General features: G+C 36.5%; 1 protein-coding gene across 5 annotated transcripts in view; it reads left to right on the top strand.

Moving 5' to 3' along the window:
- The window catches only part of ATP8A1 (ATPase phospholipid transporting 8A1), a 254,190-nt gene that overhangs the window by 116,884 nt on the left and 118,163 nt on the right, over positions 1 to 19,143 (top strand). For all 5 annotated transcript variants that reach the window (XM_037829701.1, XM_037829703.1, XM_037829702.1 and 2 more), the window contains 2 exons: positions 2,763 to 2,812; positions 6,828 to 6,897. In XM_037829701.1, coding sequence (XP_037685629.1) covers positions 2,763 to 2,812; positions 6,828 to 6,897 — 120 coding nt within the window. The remainder of the gene's footprint in view (positions 1 to 2,762; positions 2,813 to 6,827; positions 6,898 to 19,143) is intronic.

The raw sequence follows: 19,143 nt of genomic DNA, 5'->3' as shown, positions 1-19,143 counted from the left end.
CAATATAATTTTATTACAATTTTTTATTAAATAAGTATTCAGACCCAGTTTTTAAAATGGGCAAAAGACCTGAACAGGCACTTCACAAAAAATATATAGGAAAAGCCAATAAGTGCATGAAAAAAAACCCCACATCAAAACAATGATGAGATCCCACTACACACTCACCAGAGGAGCTAAACTTAAAAATATTGACAACACCAGATGTTAAGGAGAATGTAGAAAAGCTGGAACAATTATATATATTGCTAATAGAAGTGTAAAATGGTATGATCCATTTGGAAAACCTTTTTAGCATTTTCTAATAAATGTAAATACTCATAGGTATTTACAGGAGAAATGAAAACTTATGTCCACCAAAATATTTGTAATGGAATGTCCATAGCAGATTTATTCAGAATAGTCAAAAACTGAAAACATCCGAATATATATCAACAGGAGAATGGATAAACAAATTGTGATATATTCATATATTGTTTAGAAATATCTAAACAGTAAAAAAGAATGATCTATTGATTCATCAGCAGCATGGGTGAATCTCAAAAGCATTATATTGAGTACAAAAGCCATATACAAAAGAGTGTATATTCTTTTATGTTATTAATATGCAGTTCAAGATCCATCAAAAGTCATGTGTCTATGGTGATGGAACTCAGTGATTGCCTCAGGGAAAAGGGTAGGGGGAGATTGATTGAAAAGGGACACAAGGGAACTTGTAGAGTGATGAGAATATTCTACTTCTTAATTGGGGTTGTGGTTACACAGAACATACAATTTTTGTTGCAATGTGCACTTAAGATTTGTATGTTTCATTGCATATAAATTTTGCTTCATTAAACAATCCTTATATTATTATGCCAATGCAAGTATAATCATAGCTGAGCATTTTCATATACAATAATTATTTTCTTTTTTTAATGTTTTTTGTGTTTCCTAAAATTAATTGCCTTTTTTTAATTGCTTAATTTTCTTTGTACTTACTACTAATTGTTTCCATACCTTCTCAGTAAACTTTTTTCAATACAGTCACACCAGGTCATATATCAGTGTGCAGTTCTTTTCTTGAGACACCGTCTTGAAGTCCCCACTCTATTTCTTGTGGGCTGATTGCTTTCTAAGTCCTGCTTCTCTAGCAGCTGGAATTTCTTTTGACTTTATCCTGCTTTTGATTTCCTATTTCCTGAATCTCAAATCTTCATTTTTAGTCATCTCCCTTGTTTGATGGAACACTTTCTTGTGTCAGATTCCTGAATCACCCAGCTCTTATCTGGACTAATTGACTTCTAACTAAGGTTCGCAGTTACCATTCTGAACCTGCTCTCTCATCCTACCTGGGGACTTCCTCCTTTATGTCTCTCATATGTTAGATCTTCTATTTCCTATATTTGTTTCTTCCTCTTTCTTGGTTTGGTCTCTTGTTTTGGTGCAACACACTTTTTAGTGGCTTCTTGTGAAAAGGTGCACAGGAAGTAACTTTTTTTTTTTCAGTCCTTCCAGGTCTAAACATATTTGTATTCTACCATTATATTTACTTGGTAATTGGGCTGAATATAGAACACCAGGGGAGGACTCATTTTACTTGAGAATTTTGATGATATTTCTCCTCTATCAAGTTGCTTCCAGTGCGCCTGTTGAGAAGTCAGAAGCCATTACTGTGATTGCAGATATTTTGTTACTTTACTCTCTCTCTCCCTCCCTCTCCCTCCCTGTCTCTCTGGAAGATTGTCCTGAGATCTTCTTTGTCCTGAGAGTTCTAAACTTTCATGGCAGTGTGACTTAGTGCAAGTATTTTCATCCTGTACTGAGCACAGGGTAGATCTTTTTAAGTGTGGAAATTGGTGTCTGTCCATTCTGGAAATTTTTCTTAATTATTCTATTTATTTTCTCTCCTCCCTTTTTCTTGAGTCCTTGGACTAATCTTTTATCTTTTCTCTTCTGCTTTTCATGTACTTGCCTTTTTACTCTACTTTTTGGAAGTTTTCCTCTACTTTATCTTTTTAGCCTTCTGTTTATTTTTTCATTTCTCCTATCAAGTTTTGGTTTCCAAGGGCTTTTTTGTTCTTTCAGTATTTCTGTTTTTATAGTATCCTGTTCTTGTTTCATGAATGTTGTATTTATGTTATCTCTGAATAATGATAGTCTTTTGAAGTTTTCTTCTTGAATTCTGCTTCCTTTAAGTTGGTTTAATCTGTTTATTTGGGGTATCTATCTTAACACGTTCAAAACTTTCCTCAGATATGTGTCAATCTTTGGTTTTCACATGGTTAAGAATGGAGAACTTGAAAGCTGATTTGGGTGGGATTCATCTGTGAAGTCCTGGTCTCTGTATCTTTAGGTCTTCTCTTGGACTGGTTGGATTCCTCAGAGAGAAATCTCCCAATTTCTTTTTGGAAAGGTCTGGCTGCCAGAATGTAGGGAGCTGAGTAGGTTAGGAGATTGGAGTCCATCCAGCATATAGTATAATGATAATATATGTATCATTTAATATGATCATAAGGCCACTATCTTCAACCATGCCTACCAATTTCCAGGTGAAGGGTCCTGTTTTATCTCTTATAGAGTAGAAACCTGTGGCTCTTAGCCCTGACCCAGTCCTCCTATTTTAGACCTCTCTTTTATCCCATGAATCTAGGTCTATCTGGTACTTCACTTCCTTACGGCTTTTGAGGATTATGTGATACCAGTAGGGTTGGTGCTTAGCTTTTCCCACCACTGCTGTACGTATTTGGCTTTATGTAATACTGCTTCCTTTTCTTTCATAGCTGGGGCAGGAAGAAAGATATGAATTGCTCAATGTCCTGGAGTTCACTAGGTAAGACATCTGCCCTGCAATTTGTATGCATAGATAAATTGCTGCCCATTTTTATTTCTCCCTTTTGAATAACTAGAAGGTATGCTTTGTTTTTATTTAACTTAATTTTGTTTAAATAAAATATTAGATTAAAATCTTCAGTACAGATTTTAATTGGCTTTTCTGTAGGTAAGTCATAAACGCCTTGTCTTCTGAGTGTTGCAACACATGATTTGTGAGGGCAACTAAAAAATATTTCTGAAATATAATGGTCTGCATCACAGCTCTAGTATATAGGACCCAGAAGTGAAAATGTTATACTTACAGATGCTAAGATTTATGTGAAATGAAGGTGAATCAGAGTCAGGAACCCACCATTCTAATAATGTGGTCATTATATCTAATTGTCCTTAAATATAATGATTTCAGAAACCATATCCATTTCTCTATTGGGTATAAACCAGTTACTTAGAAGGAAAGAACAGAGAGCACGGTGATTCTTCTACTGGCTTTGTTTCTTAAGGTCAATAATAGAAGCCTTCAATTATAGTCAGTGATACTTCTTTGAGTTTTTGGCTTATTACTTCTATGTGACCATGCAGTTTCCCAAGTAACCTATGTTCCTTCTTTTATTAGAGAAGTTGTGGGTTTACAGAACAATCATGCATCAAATACAAGATTCCCATATACCACCCTATTATTAATACTCTGTATTGGTGTGGTACATTTGTTAAAATTGGCGAAAGCATTTTTATCTTTATATAATTAACTGTAGTCCATGGTTTAACTCAGGCTATTTATATGGTGCAGTTCCATGAATTTTTGTTAGGTTCTATTCTATTACCACATATACAACCTATCAGTTTCTCTTTTAACTACATTCAGATATATTTTGTGGGAAATTCTTGCTTGGATTCAGGGTCTATATGTGTGGGGACTTCTTGCCTCTATGTTCTTGAGGCAGACAGCCTCAGCTACAGGCAAGAGGGTGTTTAAAGATTGCATCACCATTCATGGGCACTTTTAACTATCTTAATGATTGTGATCAAGAAGTAGTGCTGTTGCCCAAGGAAATAAGTGTTCACCTTTTCTCTTGACCTTTCTCCTTTGTAGGGCAAACTAGCATGCTGACTAGCCAACTTTGGTTGCTGAATTGGTTAGAGTGACCACCTGCCAGGGGTTAATAACAAAAACAAGGGGATGTGTCCAACTTATTATTTGCACACTATTCTTTTTTGCTTGTATATCCTGAAAGGCCCAAGGAAAGATGAATAAGAGGAAACTAGAGTTGAGTAAACCCAAAGTGCATCCCTGTCTCTTTTCGTGTCAAAGTGACTATTTTCCCTAAGCCTACTTGTACTATACCTGCCATTTTCCAGTATACTAATTGGAATTTGGAAATGTTCGTTTATTAAACACACACTTAGAAAGTACTGTGCTAGGTGATAAGTACCATGAAGAAAAATAAAGCATGATTAGGAGTTTTAAGTTCTTTCAGGATGCTATGAAGAGGGTAGGCTTAAGGGTGGAAGTAAGAAAACTGCATATGATGCTGTTAAATTAGTCTCTAAGTTAGTTGCTTAGGCCAGGATGATGGTAGTGAAAATAAAAAGAAGTGAATAGAATCCAGATACATTTTTGAGGGATGTCAGTGGAGGTTTCTCTTGGATTGGATGTGGAGGGTGAAAACAGGGAGGAGTTAGAATCTCCAACATGAGCAACTGGGTAGCTAGAGATACTATTTACACAGATAGAAGAGCTAAAATAGAAGCAAATTTGGAGGATGAGATATTAAGAATCATTAGCATTTGAATGCCTGTGAGACATAGAATTGGAGATAACATTGTATATAAGGGTCTAAAGCGTAACAGAGAAGTCCATGCCTGAAATAAAAATTTGGCAGTCGTTGACCTGTAAATCGTGTTTAAAGCCATGAAAATGAATTGGATCACCTAGAGATAAAATGCAGAGTAAGGGCAAAAAGAATGGCTGAGGACTGAGCTGTTAATAATTCAGCTTTTAATGGCTGATTCGAAAACTAGGAATCAGCAAAAGAGACTGGTTTGTGGTTGAGGAAGTAGAGGACGGATAGTATCACACAGATAGTACCACAGAGCCAAGAGGAGAGAGGCTTTCAGGAAGAGCACGGTCATCTACATCGGAGGCTGCTGCAAGGTTAGGTACACTGAAGGCTGATACTGTGTGTTGGGTTTAGCCATTCAATGGAATGGTGGGGAGAGAAGCAAGAGGAGAATGGCCTGGAGAATGAAGAGGAGGTAACTGAAGACAGTGTGTATAATGATCGTTTTGAGAAGTTAAGCTGTGAAGTAGAATAGAGAGAGTTGAAAGTGGGTATGGAGTTGGCAGACGGAGGGGGTTGGTGATTGGGGCCAGATTTGTAGGGAACATGTAAGAACATGTTTAAATGCTGATGAGAAAGATCCAATATGGAAGAAAACACAGGCTCTGGGGAGAGTGGGGTAACCTTTAGAGTGAAGTGACTGAGAAACTGAGATGGAGAAGGTTCACAGCACATGTGGAAGGAAGGCCTCTGATAGGAAGAGAAATATTTCCTCCATTACACCAGGGAAAAAGACATAGAGGATGGTATACATGTAGATGGGTGTGTAGGTTTTGAGGCAAAAAGAGATTTCCTATCTGAGGCTTCCAAACAAGTTAATTGTGAAAATTCCATGGGTCTCTGGTGATGAGGGAACATTTAAAATTTGGGAAATGGAGAAGGTATGCCATAGTCCTGCAGAAAGTGAAAGAGCAAGCTTATTAGAGTAATATAATGGATTGTTGGCCAGTATGGGATCCCCAGTGGATGTTGAATGTCACGTTTCCTAACCTCCATTGCTGGGTGACTTTTCTCTAGCAATGTCGGTCCACTTGCTCTCATCTAGCCACAGAAAAGGGATCCCGTTGATCCAGGATTTGGGGACTTTGCCAGGAGAGAAAATCAGAGGAGTTGAGGATTTGAGGACCATGTTATCAAAACTGGATTAAAAGAGGCTTAAATCAAGAATAGAAGGTAGAGAATGTATAGGCCTCATTGTAAATGAGGCCCAATTAAATGTATTCATAATGTGCAGGGATGTAGGTTGGAGGCAATAATACAATCGGGATTATAGATAAAGAGAGAACCTAAAGATTTGTAGATACCACTGGAAAAAATTCCTGGCTGTTTGCTATGTTATCATACCTGACTACTACTGCGTATTGGACTCATCTCAGTTCCTTAGCACAGAAAGTCATAAAGTAAAACAAATTGATACACACACTTGAGAAGTCCCTTTTGCCCCCCAGTTCTGGAGGCAGTGTTTATACACACAGTTTTGAATGAGACTCAATACTATAAATGCTGTTGTGTCAGTTTGGTCTCTCAGTGTCTTTGCTGTTTCTTTGCTAATATGTTCAAAGATGTTGTGTGTTTGACTAACAAGTTTTTATTAGACTGTTTTATATTGGCAGCCACAATGTTGAAATGTTTATGCTCATTAGTTTATTTCACTAGTATAAATTGAATTTTTGCATAATGCTAGAGGTTTGCTAACATTCACTGAAAATTAGTAGTTGTGAATGCTTAAGTTAAGACTTTCTAAAGTTTTTGCCTTTATATGTGATTGGATATGTACTTAAAATTAGTTAGCATTTCTATTTTAAATAAAAGCTGTGACATACGGTTCATCTTTAAGATACCAGTTTAAATATTTTTTTTTTTTCCCAATCTGAAAACATTGAACCAGAGCTTGTCTCTACTGTGGTGGGTATTAACTCTTGCAGGTTTCCAGGGAGCCTTTCTGTAAATTATTAATCCAGGGCAGTAGATGGTACCCTGGTGCCTAAAATAACGTAATATAACATTCAAAGATGTCCACTATACATTGAGTGGATAGTTTGTGAGAAGAATAGGACTCATAATTTGCTCAAATTTATTTTTTCACTGAGTGTATTAAAATATGTGAGGCATGGCAAACATATATATGCACATTCCCAGTATGATGACACATTATAGAAAATCTCTTTCTTTCAGCTCTAGAAAACGAATGTCAGTGATTGTTCGTACTCCATCCGGGAAGTTACGACTTTACTGCAAAGGAGCTGTAAGTTTTTACTTTTGTCTTTTACAGTTTTGATTTATGGTTATTTTTAATGTATCTGTTACCATTCTGCTATGGAAATGTATCCCAGGTGTTTAGCATGAAGTTGCTGACATCCACTTCTGTTGGTGTTTTATAGTAACAGAGTTCAGCTGCTTTTGGTGAAATGTGGAATTCCTTCTGGGTGAATTTGGTGCTGTGAAAAAGTTTGGCCTACATTATTTTTGTAATACAATTTTTGATATATAATATTGAGGCTTACATTATATAAACTATGTTAGAAAACATTGAAATGCAGTAAATATTTTAAATTATATTAGAAAGTAGTTATCTGCACCAGTTTGAGAATAATTTTCTAAAGACCATAGAAATAAAAAAAGGATCAAAAGTACTGCAATAATTTCTTTGTGTAGTGATTATTATTTGTCTTGCACTGCTTTAATTATAACAGAATTTTTTTGAGAAAGCTACTGCCTTATTTTTTTTTTAATTTTTATTCTAGTAACAAATATGTAACCTAAAATTTCCCTTATATAATTCTATGGTGTTAATTACATTCACCATGTTGTGCTACTATTTCCACCATCCAAAACTTTTTCATCACCCCAAACAGAAACTCTGTATCTATTAAGCATTTACTCCCCATTCGCCAGCCACTGGCCCCTCGTAACCTCTATTCGAGTTTGTGACTCTGTGTATTCACTTATTCTCAATATTTTAATCAATGAGTTTATACAATATTTGTCCTTTTGTGTCTGGCTTATTTTACTCAATGTGATGTCTTCAGAACTTCATTACTTTTTACAGCTGAATAATATTCCATTGTATGTATATACCACATTTTGTTTATCCATTCATCTGTTGATGGACAGTTGGGTTGCTTCTATCTTTTCGTAACGAATAATAATGCTGCTCTGAATATCAGTGTGAAAATGTCTGTTCAAGTCCCTGTTTTCAGTTCTTTGGGGCATATAGCTAGACGTAGGATTGCCAGGTCATATGGTAATTGTAATTTTAACTTTCTGAAGAACTGCCATTTTACATTCTCACCAACAATGAATGAGTGTTCCTATTTCTCTACATCCTCTCTAATACTTGTTATTTTTCCGTTTTTTAATAGTATACATTCTAATGGATATGAAACATTATCTCATTGTGGTTTTAATTTGCATTTCCTTAATGTCCAATGGTGTTGAGCATCTTTTCGTGTGATTATTAGTCATTCATATATCTTCTTGGAGTAATATCTGTTCTTTTGCCCATTTTAAAATTGGGATGTTTGCCTTTTTGTGTTGCATTATGGGATTTCTTTATGAATACTGGATATTAAACCTTTATCAGACATGTCGTTTCCAAGTATTTTCTCCTATTGTGAATGTCATCTTTTTACTTTCTTGACAAAGTCCTTTGCACAAAAATTTTAAATTTTGATGAGGTCTCATTTATGTATTTTTTCTTTTGTGGCTCATACTTTCGGTGTAAAGTCCAAGAAACTATTGCCTAACGCAAAGTCCTGAAGATGCTTCCCAATGTTTTCTTCTAGGAGTTTTATAGTTTGGGTTCTTATATTTAGGTCTTTGATCCATTTTGAGTTAAATTTTGTAAATAGTATAAGGTGGGGTCCCCCTTCATTCTTTTGCTTTGGAGATCGGTTTTCCCAGCATCATTTGTTGGAGAGACTATTTTTTCCCCATTGACATATAATATTTGAGGCTTACATTATATAAACTATGTTAGAAAACATTGAAATGCAGTAAATATTTTAAATTATATTAGAAAGTAGTTATCTACACCAGTTTGAGAATAATTTTCTAAAGACCATAGAAATAAAAAAGGATCAAAAGTACTGCAATAATTTCTTTGTGTAGTGATTATTATTTGTCTTGCATATGGCCCCTTTTCCAAATTCAATTTGCCATAGATGTGAAGGTTTATTTCTGTACTCTGAATCCCTTGGTCTATAAGTCTGTCCTTGTGCCAGTATCATGATGTTTTGATGACTATACCTTTGTAAAAAGTTTTGTATGAATCCTCAGCTTCATAAATTGCTTTGAGTAGAATTGACGTCTTAACAATATTTAGTCTTCTAGTCCATGAACATGGAATGTCCTTCCATTTGTTTAAGGCTTCTTTGATTTCTTTTCTGCTGCTGTTGGATGAAGTGTTCCATATATGTCTGTGTGGTCTAGTTGGTTTATGGTATTATTGAAGTTTCCGTACTGATTTTCTGTCTAGATGTTTTATCAATTATTGAAAATGGTGTATTGAAGTCTCCCGCTATTAATGTAGTAGGAGAAATCTGTCAATATTTGCTCCATATATTGTAGGGTTCTGCCATAAAGTGAGCATATATTTTAATTATTATGTCTTCCTGTTGAATTGACCCCTTTATCAGTATATAGTGACCTTCTTTAATCCTTACATCAGTTATTGACAAAGTCTGTTTTATCTGATATTAGTATAGCTTTTCTAGTTCTCTTTTGGTTACTGTTTGCATGGTATATTTTTCTCCATCCTTTCACTCTTAACATACATGCATCCCTGATTTTAAAAAGACCCATATTGTTGGGTTGTGCTTTTTTTTCCATTCTGCTGCTGGCCTCTGCCTTTTCACAAGATGATTTAATCTATTTAATTTAAAGTCACTACTGATAACACAAGAATTTCTTCTGTGGTTTTGCTATTTGCTTTGAAAGTATCATACTTTTTTGTCTTCAATTCTTCCATTAATGCCTTCTTTCATATTTATTTGTTTTTTTGTAGTGTATCATTTTGAGTCCTTTCTGATTTCCTTCTGTATATATTTTTCAGATATTTTCTTTGTATTTACCGTGGGGCTTAAATTTAACACCTTAAATCTAAAACATCATGTTTGATTTGATACCAGCTTAACTTGAATAGTATTCGCATCCACTGTTCCTATATCTCTGCCCCCCACCTTTTTGTTGTACAAATGTCTTTACACATTTTACACCTCTTTACACATTTTATATCCAAAACAGTAGATTTATCATTACTTTTTATGCATTTGCATTTTAGAACCTTTTCTGGAGGTCCTTATTTCTTTATACCTCCTCAGTCTATGCCTAGTGTTCTTTCCTTTCAGTCTAAAGAACTCCTTTTAGCATTGGTTGTAGAGCAGGTCTAATGGTGACTAACTGTTGCAGCTTTTGTTTATCTGGGAATGTCTTAATCTCTCCCAACAGATTTGTTCCTTTCTCAACATTTCTAGCTCTTTATTTATTTATTTATTTATTTTTTTTTTTTTTTAATCATCATTTTATTGAGATATATTCACATACCACGCAGTCATACAAAACAAATTGTACTTTTGATTGTTTACAGTACCATTACATAGTTGTACATTCATCACCTAAATCAATCCCTGACACCTTCATTAGCACACACACAAAAATAACAAGAATAATAATTAGAGTGAAAAAGAGCAATTGAAGTAAAAAAGAACACTGGGTACCTTTGTCTGTTTGTTTCCTTCCCCTACTTTTCTACACATCCATCCATAAACTAGACAAAGTGGTGTTTGGTCCTTATGGCTTTCCCAATCCCATTGTCACCCCTCATAAGTCTAGCTCTTTATTTAGATTCTCATATTGTTCATTCATTGCTTTCCTGATACCCTTTAGTTCTTTCTCCCAGTTTTACTTTATCTCCTTGAACATATTGAAAATCATTTTGTTAAAGTCTTTGTCTAATATGTCCAAAGTCTGGTCTTCATTGATGGCTTCTGGATTTTTATCTTACTTTTGGATGAGAATCATTTCCTGCTTCTTTGTTTGTCTTGTAACCTTTTGTTGCACACTGTACACTTTAATATTTAACATGTTAACTCTGGGATTTAGTCTCTGAGCCATCTCTTTCTTAAGTTGGTATCTAGCCAGTGATATGACAGAGATTTTCTTTAGTGCCAAGAGCCAATAAAAACAAAGGAATCAATGCAAAAAACACATTTCACAGTCTTTGCAAATTGGTTCTGCATTGGCTGGTGCTTTCTTTCGGAGATTAACCCTCCTCTCAAGAAGATCAAGCTCCCAGGTGAAAGTGAAAGGCAGAGTCCTTTGTTTTCTGAGACTGTGTTTTGTCTTGGGCTTGTGCCTGCTTCCTTGTGGCCTTAGGAATTCCCCCATTTACAGGAATTCCAGTGCCTCTTCTACTTCCTATGAAATAGAATTCCTCAAATCTGGGTGCTCTGTTGACTGTCTTAAAGGAGGTAATCCTTTGCCCCAGGCCACTTTGACTTAATTGTTTCTTACACTGCTTTAACTGTCCTCTGCTTCTCTCTGTAGGACAAGTTCTGGGATGGTGAGCCAGAGAGGAATGTATTGGTTCAGTCTTTCAGGCTGCCACCCAGTAGATTAGCATACAGGCATCCTGGTATGTGCACAGGGGTTACTCTGTTCCTTCCAGAAGAGGGTCAGGACCCACTATGGGAGTGTAGGCAGCTTGCTTCACACAGTGCCAGGCAAGGTATGAAGGAGGGGACAGCAAGGGTGCCATGAGCTTCTCCTACCAGTTTTAAAGCTGTGTTTCTTGATTTGGCACTCACCCAGTTACTGCAACCAACTGTTTTCTGGAGTTTTGAGGAATATGGCTCTGCCAGTTTTTACTAGCTGTTCAATGATTCTGTCAGGCAATGGCACCTCAGAGAGCCTTATGCTGCCATCTTTTTTTTTTTAAATTCAATTTTATTGAGATATATTCACATACCACACAGTCATACAAAACAAAGTGTACATTCGATTGTTCACAGTACCATTACATAGTTGTGCATTCATCACCAAAATCAATCCCTGACACCTTCATTACCACACACACAAAAATAACAAGAATAATAATTAAAGTGAAAAAGAGCAATTAAAGTAAAAAAGAACACTGGGTGCCTTTGTCTGTTTGTTTGTTTGTTTGTTTCCTTCCCCCATTTTTCTACTCATTCATCCATACACTGGACAAAGGGGAGTGTGGTCCATATGGCTTTCCCAATAGCATTGTCACCCCTCATAAGCTACATTTTTATACAATCGCCTTCAAGATTCATGGGTTCTGGGTTGTAGTGGGATAGTTTCAGGTATCCACCACCAGCTACCCCAATTCATTAGAACCTAAAAAGGGTTGTCTATATTGTGCATAAGAGTGCCCACCAGAGTGACCTCTCGGCTCCTTTTGAAATCTCTCTGCCACTGAAGCTTATTTCATTTCCTTTCTTTTTTTTTTTTTTTTTTTTTTAATCATCATTTTATTGAGATATATTCACATACCACGCAGTCATACAAAACAAATTGTACTTTCGATTGTTTACAGTACCATTACATAGTTGTACATTCATCACCTAAATCAATCCCTGACACCTTCAGTAGCACACACACAAAAATAACAAGAATAATAATTAGAGTGAAAAAGAGCAATTGAAGTAAAAAAGAATACTGGGTACCTTTGTCTGTTTGTTTGCTTCCCCTACTTTTCTACACATCCATCCATAAACTAGACAAAGTGGAGTTTGGTCCTTATGGCATTCCCAATCCCACTGTCACCCCTCATAAGCTACATTTTTATACAACTGTCTTCGAGATTCATGGGTTCTGGGTTGTAGTTTAATAGTTTCAGGTATCCACCACCAGCTACCCCAATTCTTTAGAACCTAAAAAGGGTTGTCTAAAGTGTGCGTAAGAGTGCCCACCAGAGTGAACTCTCGGCTCGTTTTGGAATCTCTCTGCCACTGAAGCTTATTTCATTTCCTTTCACATCCCCCTTTTGGTCAAGAAGATGTTCTCCATCCCACGATGCCGGGTCTACATTCCTCCCCGGGAGTCATATTCCACGTTGCCAGGGAGATTCACTTCCCTGGGTGTCTGATCCCACGTAGTGGGGAGGGCAGTGATTTCACCTGCCAAGTTGGCTTAGCTAGAGAGAGAGGGCCACATCTGAGCAACAAAGAGGCATTCGGGAGGAGGCTCTTAGGCACAATTATAGGGAGGCCTAGACTCTCCTTTGCAGCAACCGTCTTCCCAAGGGCAAGTCCCATGGTAGAGGGCTGAACCCATCAAACCACCAGTCCCCTATGTCTGTGAGCACATCAGCAACCATGGAGGTGGGGAAGCCCAACACCCCTGCTTATGCTACCATCTTGATCAACCATAAGCCGTAACTGAATTTTTAACAATTAGTTGGCATTTGTATATTGGCAGGTGGTATTGACAGAAATAGTAATATGTCATTCTAATGGAATTTTCCTAATAAAAGATGTTTAAAATCATGGACAAATGAGAAATCCATTGACCAGGGCCTTTTTGTTTGTTTGTTATTAAGATAAATTTTCTTGTTAAATAGTCTTTTCTGGGAACCTGGTTTATGAACTTCCCAGTTGGAACTTCCCAATTTTGAATTGCATCAGTAACCTTGCTTTATACATGTAAACTTGGAAACTGAGTTTACTAAAAATATAAAGCCAATTTTTAAAAATTTCTATTGAAATGTTTTTTGATGCCTTGATTTTAAAAACTTGAGATAAAATTTTTGAAAGCCTTGGCTTTAAAGACTTTTGGTAGAGTTATTTCATGATGTTGCAAGAATTTAGTTTTAGAATTCCCTTGGTTGTATATCCTGATTGATTCAAACATCTAATGTTTTCTGTGTACATTTTATCTACCAGATTTTGAACAGGGTTTTGGAGATACAAAGATAAGTAAGTCCCAAGATTTGTCAGGAGCTTAAGATGAGTCAGGGAAATATATGTAAAGAGACTATTAAGAGACTATGTTAAGGGATAGTGTATAGATTTTCCACATCCCAATGTGAATCCTTTTTATAAAACATAAAAAGTAAACAGTCTTTGCAAACTGTAACATTCAGTGATAAGGGAATAAAAAGAGCCTTTAAGAACTCTCGTTTTATATAGATGATATATGTCCAGTTTACTGCAACCAGCTCACATCCTTTCTGTTAGTTTTTAGTAGTCTTCTACCTAGAAACTTTGTTGAGGCATTGAACAAAAAATAAAAGCATTTAACCTCCTTTTTGAATAACTATGGGGATGGTTTGCATATATTAACTTGTTTATTACATTGTTTCCCCCCAGTGCCAAATGGGCTATGGAATGTGGTTAGGTAATAAAATTGCATAAACATGTAAAACACTATGTAGCTAACCACACACACACACACACACACACACACACACACACACACACACACACACACACAGCATGGAACGTTCGAGAACTATTTGTAGCTTGGGAGGACATAATAACAGAATAGTAGGATGAAAGGTGGCTGTGTAATAGTTCATGCTTTTTTTTTTTCCAGACTCAAGAACTTGTATTTTCTTTTTCATGATCATTCTGATGCCACTTAAGAAGATGGTTTAGAGCTGAAAAGAGATGAATACAGAACTGTCAGTTGAGGCTATTGACTATAGTCCAGGCAGGAGTCAATTAGGATCTGAACCTAGATGGTTGCAAGAAGTTGAGAGGAGTGAGATATAGGACTTAGTATTTGATTGCATGTGGGTGATGAGGAAAAAAGATTATCAAGGATTACTACCAGAACCTTGCTTGGCTGACTGAGTAGATCAATTCATGCCACTTAGAGAGCTGGGAGTTACCTCTGGACCACCAAGGCAGAGATAACTGAATTTCAGGGGGAAGAAACCTGGGGTTCACATACATATGTAGGAGCTAAAAAGTGTAGCTTGAAAGTAAAAGCAAGGGTTTGATAGGATCTAGTATAAAGAAGATACTACATGAAAAGAGAAGAGGGCTAATAAAGGAGCAATTTCAAAGGCAAAGCCTGAAGCCAGACTAGAAAGGGATAAGGTATTAAAGAAGTAAAGGTAAAAAGTTGTAGACCACTCTTCTAAGTTTGATATTTGGGAGAAGATTTATTAACCTATAACAAATATAAAAGAAGTTGCAAAATAAAACAACTAATAAATAATTTTGAGTTTCTAAAATTAGAAAAATTAAGGAAAAATTATGAATCCCAATGTGACAAAACTAGGGTTGAAATTTTACTCCCATGCTTAAAATCCAACAGCTTTGATGGAAATGTGGACTGGTGCAGCCACTGTGGGGGGAAGTTTGGTGGTTCTTTGGGAGGTAACCATATTGCTGCAGTGTTACCCCATGATCCCACTTATGAATGTACACCCAGGGGAGTTGAAAGCAGGGACTTCAGCAGATATTTGCACCCCAATGTTCATAGCAGCATTATTCATGATATCCAAAGGATTGAGGCAGCCTGGGTGTCCATTGGTGAGCGAGTGGATGGGCAGAATGCAGTATGTCCATGCAGTTGAGTATATTTTGGCCATGAGAGGGAGTGAGGTTCTGATACACGTGTTGCAGCATAGTTGAGCCTTGGAGACATCACGTTTAGTGAACAGTATAGAGAGAGATCTTATACAGTGCATCATGGGAATATAGGCCCAGGCACACAGAGACTTTCAGCAAATGACTTCTTTATTATTTACACAGAACAAAGGGTCCAAAAGAACAGGAGAAGAGGTCTCACTGTAGCCAGTTCCCCAGGGAGGCCAACTGCTCAGGTCTGGACGGCAGCTCCATATACCCCACTTTATGTCAGAGATAAGGGACACTTGTGCCATGCAAGTGTTGCGCTTTTATACACCTCAGAGTGAGGAGTCCCTGGCAGTGAGCAAAAAAACATTCATCAAGCAACCTTTATGCCCTGGCAGGCAGCTGCAGCTCTTTGAGATTTAACATCTTCCCCTGGGCTGCTTGCAGAAGCTTGCAAAATGGAAACAAACCTAACACCTGCAGGCAAAGCATCAAGATTGAAAGCATACCAAGCACCTGCATGCAGACAACAAGAGGGGAAAGTAGGTGTTAGTCAGGGGCTGGGAAACAGCTGCTAAGTGTGTCCATGATTACCCAAATAGGCCAGACACAGAGGGACAGATATAGTGTAATTCCACTTTATGAAGTACCTAGAATATGTGAATTCATAGAGACAGAAAGTAAAGTATAGTTTGCCAGGGGCAGGGGAAGGGGAATGGGAAATTAAAACATATGGGTATAGGGTTTCTGTTTGGGGTTATGGGAAAGTTTGGGTTATGGATGTTGGTGATGGTAGCAGAACATAATGAATGTGATTAATCCTATTGAATTGGGAGTGGTTGACATGGGAAATTTTAGGTTGTATATATGTTATCAAAATTTTAAAAAAGAGAGAGAGAGACTAAAGAGGGATGACAATGTGATACATGATCCTGGACTGGATCAAGTAATGGAGAAGAAAATGCCCAAAAGGACATTATTGGGACAATCAGAAACAATGGAATATAAACCATATGCTTTATGGCCATGTTAAATTTCTTGAACTTGGTAACTACACTTAATGTGGTTACGTAAGTGAATATCCTTGTTCTTAGGTCATATGCATGGAAGTATTGCGTGTTAAAGGAGCAGGATGTATGCAGTCTGCTCTAGGTAGATCTACCTAATCTAGGTAGATAAACAGGTAGGTAGACAGAATGAATGATATAGCAAACATGGCAATACATTAAAAGTTGGTGAATCCAGATATTCGTGTGGGGGTATATTGGAGTTTAAAATTATCTCAAAATAAAATTTTTTTTCATAAAAAGAGGAGCGGTCTAAAGGTGAAAAGTATAAGATCCAAGAAGGGAGCTTGCAATTAGTAGAGTCTTGGGGGTCTGTTGATTCCATGGAAGGGTAAATAATTAAATGACAAATGCCACAGAAAACTTAAGTAGTAAAATTAGGAAGCAATATGATAATAGTTTTCAGTTAAGGTAGCATAATATGTTCATACTTTGATGTATCTCCTCTATTCCAAAATCATGGCAATGATGGATATAGTATGAAGAGAAAATAGAAAGGTAAAGCCAAGCTCAAAAAGGACATAAATGTCTTTGTAGACCAAAATAAGAATAGAAAATCAAAGCAACACATTGAATGAGCTGGTTGTTGTGGGGGTCTCAGGCTCTGGGTTCAAAATTGAAGCAGTAGCTGGGAGTTTGGCTATTGTGGAGCAATAGAAGTAACTCCTACATTAAGTAAAATGTAGACAGGAACCAGTCTCCCTGCTTTGAAACCTAAGACATTGGCAAGATTTCCCAGTCATGAGAAGAGTCTGAGGGAAACGCATGCCAGCCTTTCTCGGGGAAGGCAGCTGTGGGGCTAGAGATGTAGAAACAGATTCTGACTGAGTATTGAATTAGCAATACCTTTAGTATTTTTCAGCTCACTACTGAAGTCTGGGTTCTAAATAGGAAGCAAAGAAGAGGCAACTATAAAACCACTAGATTGGGATGCAGGCAGAAAGGGAGATAGCGAGAACATAGGTCAGAGACACATGAGGAAACTCATGGCAAGAAAAATAAAAAGCAACGTAAACAACTGGAACATGAATTCACTCCAGATTAAATCAGTTGTATAGACCAGTCTGACAAAGAATATTTACAGCTCAACATGATACAGAAATTACAACTGTTTTGAAATAGTAAAACATCAGGAAATAAAAGTGGGAATCTATGTAAAATAAATTAGAAATTGTAAACATGTTTAAAAAAAAAACCCACTCAATGGAACAAACTCGATTAGACACCGTTGAAGGGATGGGGGTGCTGTTACAGAATTGGAAAATAGTATTGAAGAGTTCATCTAGAATACAGCACAAAGAGAGGGTGACTGTGTGTGTGTATGTGTGTGTACATCTGTTTGTCTTTCTGCTTCTTCCCAGATATTCTACAATGAAGATTTCTGGCTTTGTTAATTTTCAAGTGATAAAAAAGGGAAAAAATTACATCTGTAATAGTAGCCCATTTAGGAAAAGCTATATTTACATAAATAAAAAATTTAGTTTGTTCAAGAAAAATAAAAATTCTACTCCAAGACTTATATACTATAGGCAATTAGAAACTTGGCAAATAAACTTAATGCCTTAGAGACTTTAAAGTGACTGAAGGAATGTTTGGAAATTTCAAATTAAGTGTCCTTTAAATACACTTAGTGCCATAATACATAGAAGACCACATCTGAAAGTAGTTATTTTTAGCAGTTCGCCACCACATCAGAGGCAAAGGATAGAGGATTCTGAATAACACATATAAACACAGAAAATGTTTGTCTGTCTTTAAATATGGGTGTGTCTAATGCTTTTAGCAAACATTTCAGTTCACAGGGGACCAAGCTTTATGCTGCAGGTCACTCTTGTGTCATTGGTTAACCTGACAGCAAGATCAGATTCCTGGATGATAACTGGCTAATTTATAGCAAGATTATCTAGATTACTTCAGTATAAATTGCATGCTTGGATAAGGAACTATGTAAGACCTCCTTTTTTTCACAGCTACCTTTTTTTTGTTGACTCTTGAATTTTACTGTGCAGTCCTTGTTTATTTGGCAATATTATATGTAGCATGCCATTCAAGTGAAATGTTGGGATGATTGAGGATCACATCAGGCATTTTATTCATTTAACAAATGTTTATTGAACACCTACAAGGCACCGTAGGTGATAAAGACAGAGCAGTGTTTAAACGTCAGTCTGAAAGATAAGTAGGAAAATAAGTTTTTCACAAAAATTCACCTAAGATGAATTGCTAACCATGGATTTTGACTCTCCTTGAAGCCCTAGGCTCTTTACGTAAGTGACTATAATTTATGCTGTGCCTTTCCAACAATATCCCCTCACCATTATTTTCTATTTTTATGTTGCCAAGGGCCACAACACTAGATAACTAAATCCAATTAGGGTTTTTCATAAAAGTAGCCTCACTAGGTTCTAAGTCTATTCCGGGGGTGGCAGTGGGGGGATGCACATGCTTTAGTTCTTGCAAAGAAACCTTTTTCGGTTCCTAACAATGGACCAAATAGTTGATGTAGCCCTCTGAACACGTGAGTATTACTATGAGTGGAAAAGTGTCTACATGTCTTTATTCTCATTTTTCACATGTAAGCACACCCAATTGTGATTTTCATTGTAAAAACATACCTTATGTTTAATGCAGAAGGCCACTGTTTCTCCTGATACCGTAAATAAAAGTAGAAAATTAATTTCTCCTATTCTGAACATCAGTTTCTTCCATTAGAATGTTTGGATACATTGCAGAATGTAATCTTCCTGACCTTTTCAGTTATCACTTTTGTTTACAAGATTTTAGAAAAATTTTTTAAAGATTTTTATAGTTTTGTAATGGCTCATTTTAATTTTATTAAAAATTTCATTAGCCTCCGGAAAAAGTAGAGTTCAT

Source organism: Choloepus didactylus, chromosome 3, assembly GCF_015220235.1.
Source record: "Choloepus didactylus isolate mChoDid1 chromosome 3, mChoDid1.pri, whole genome shotgun sequence".
NCBI classification, from domain to species: domain Eukaryota; kingdom Metazoa; phylum Chordata; class Mammalia; order Pilosa; family Megalonychidae; genus Choloepus; species Choloepus didactylus.
Note: the sequence above shows the minus strand (reverse complement) of the source record. Positions and strands in the feature narration are given on the sequence as shown.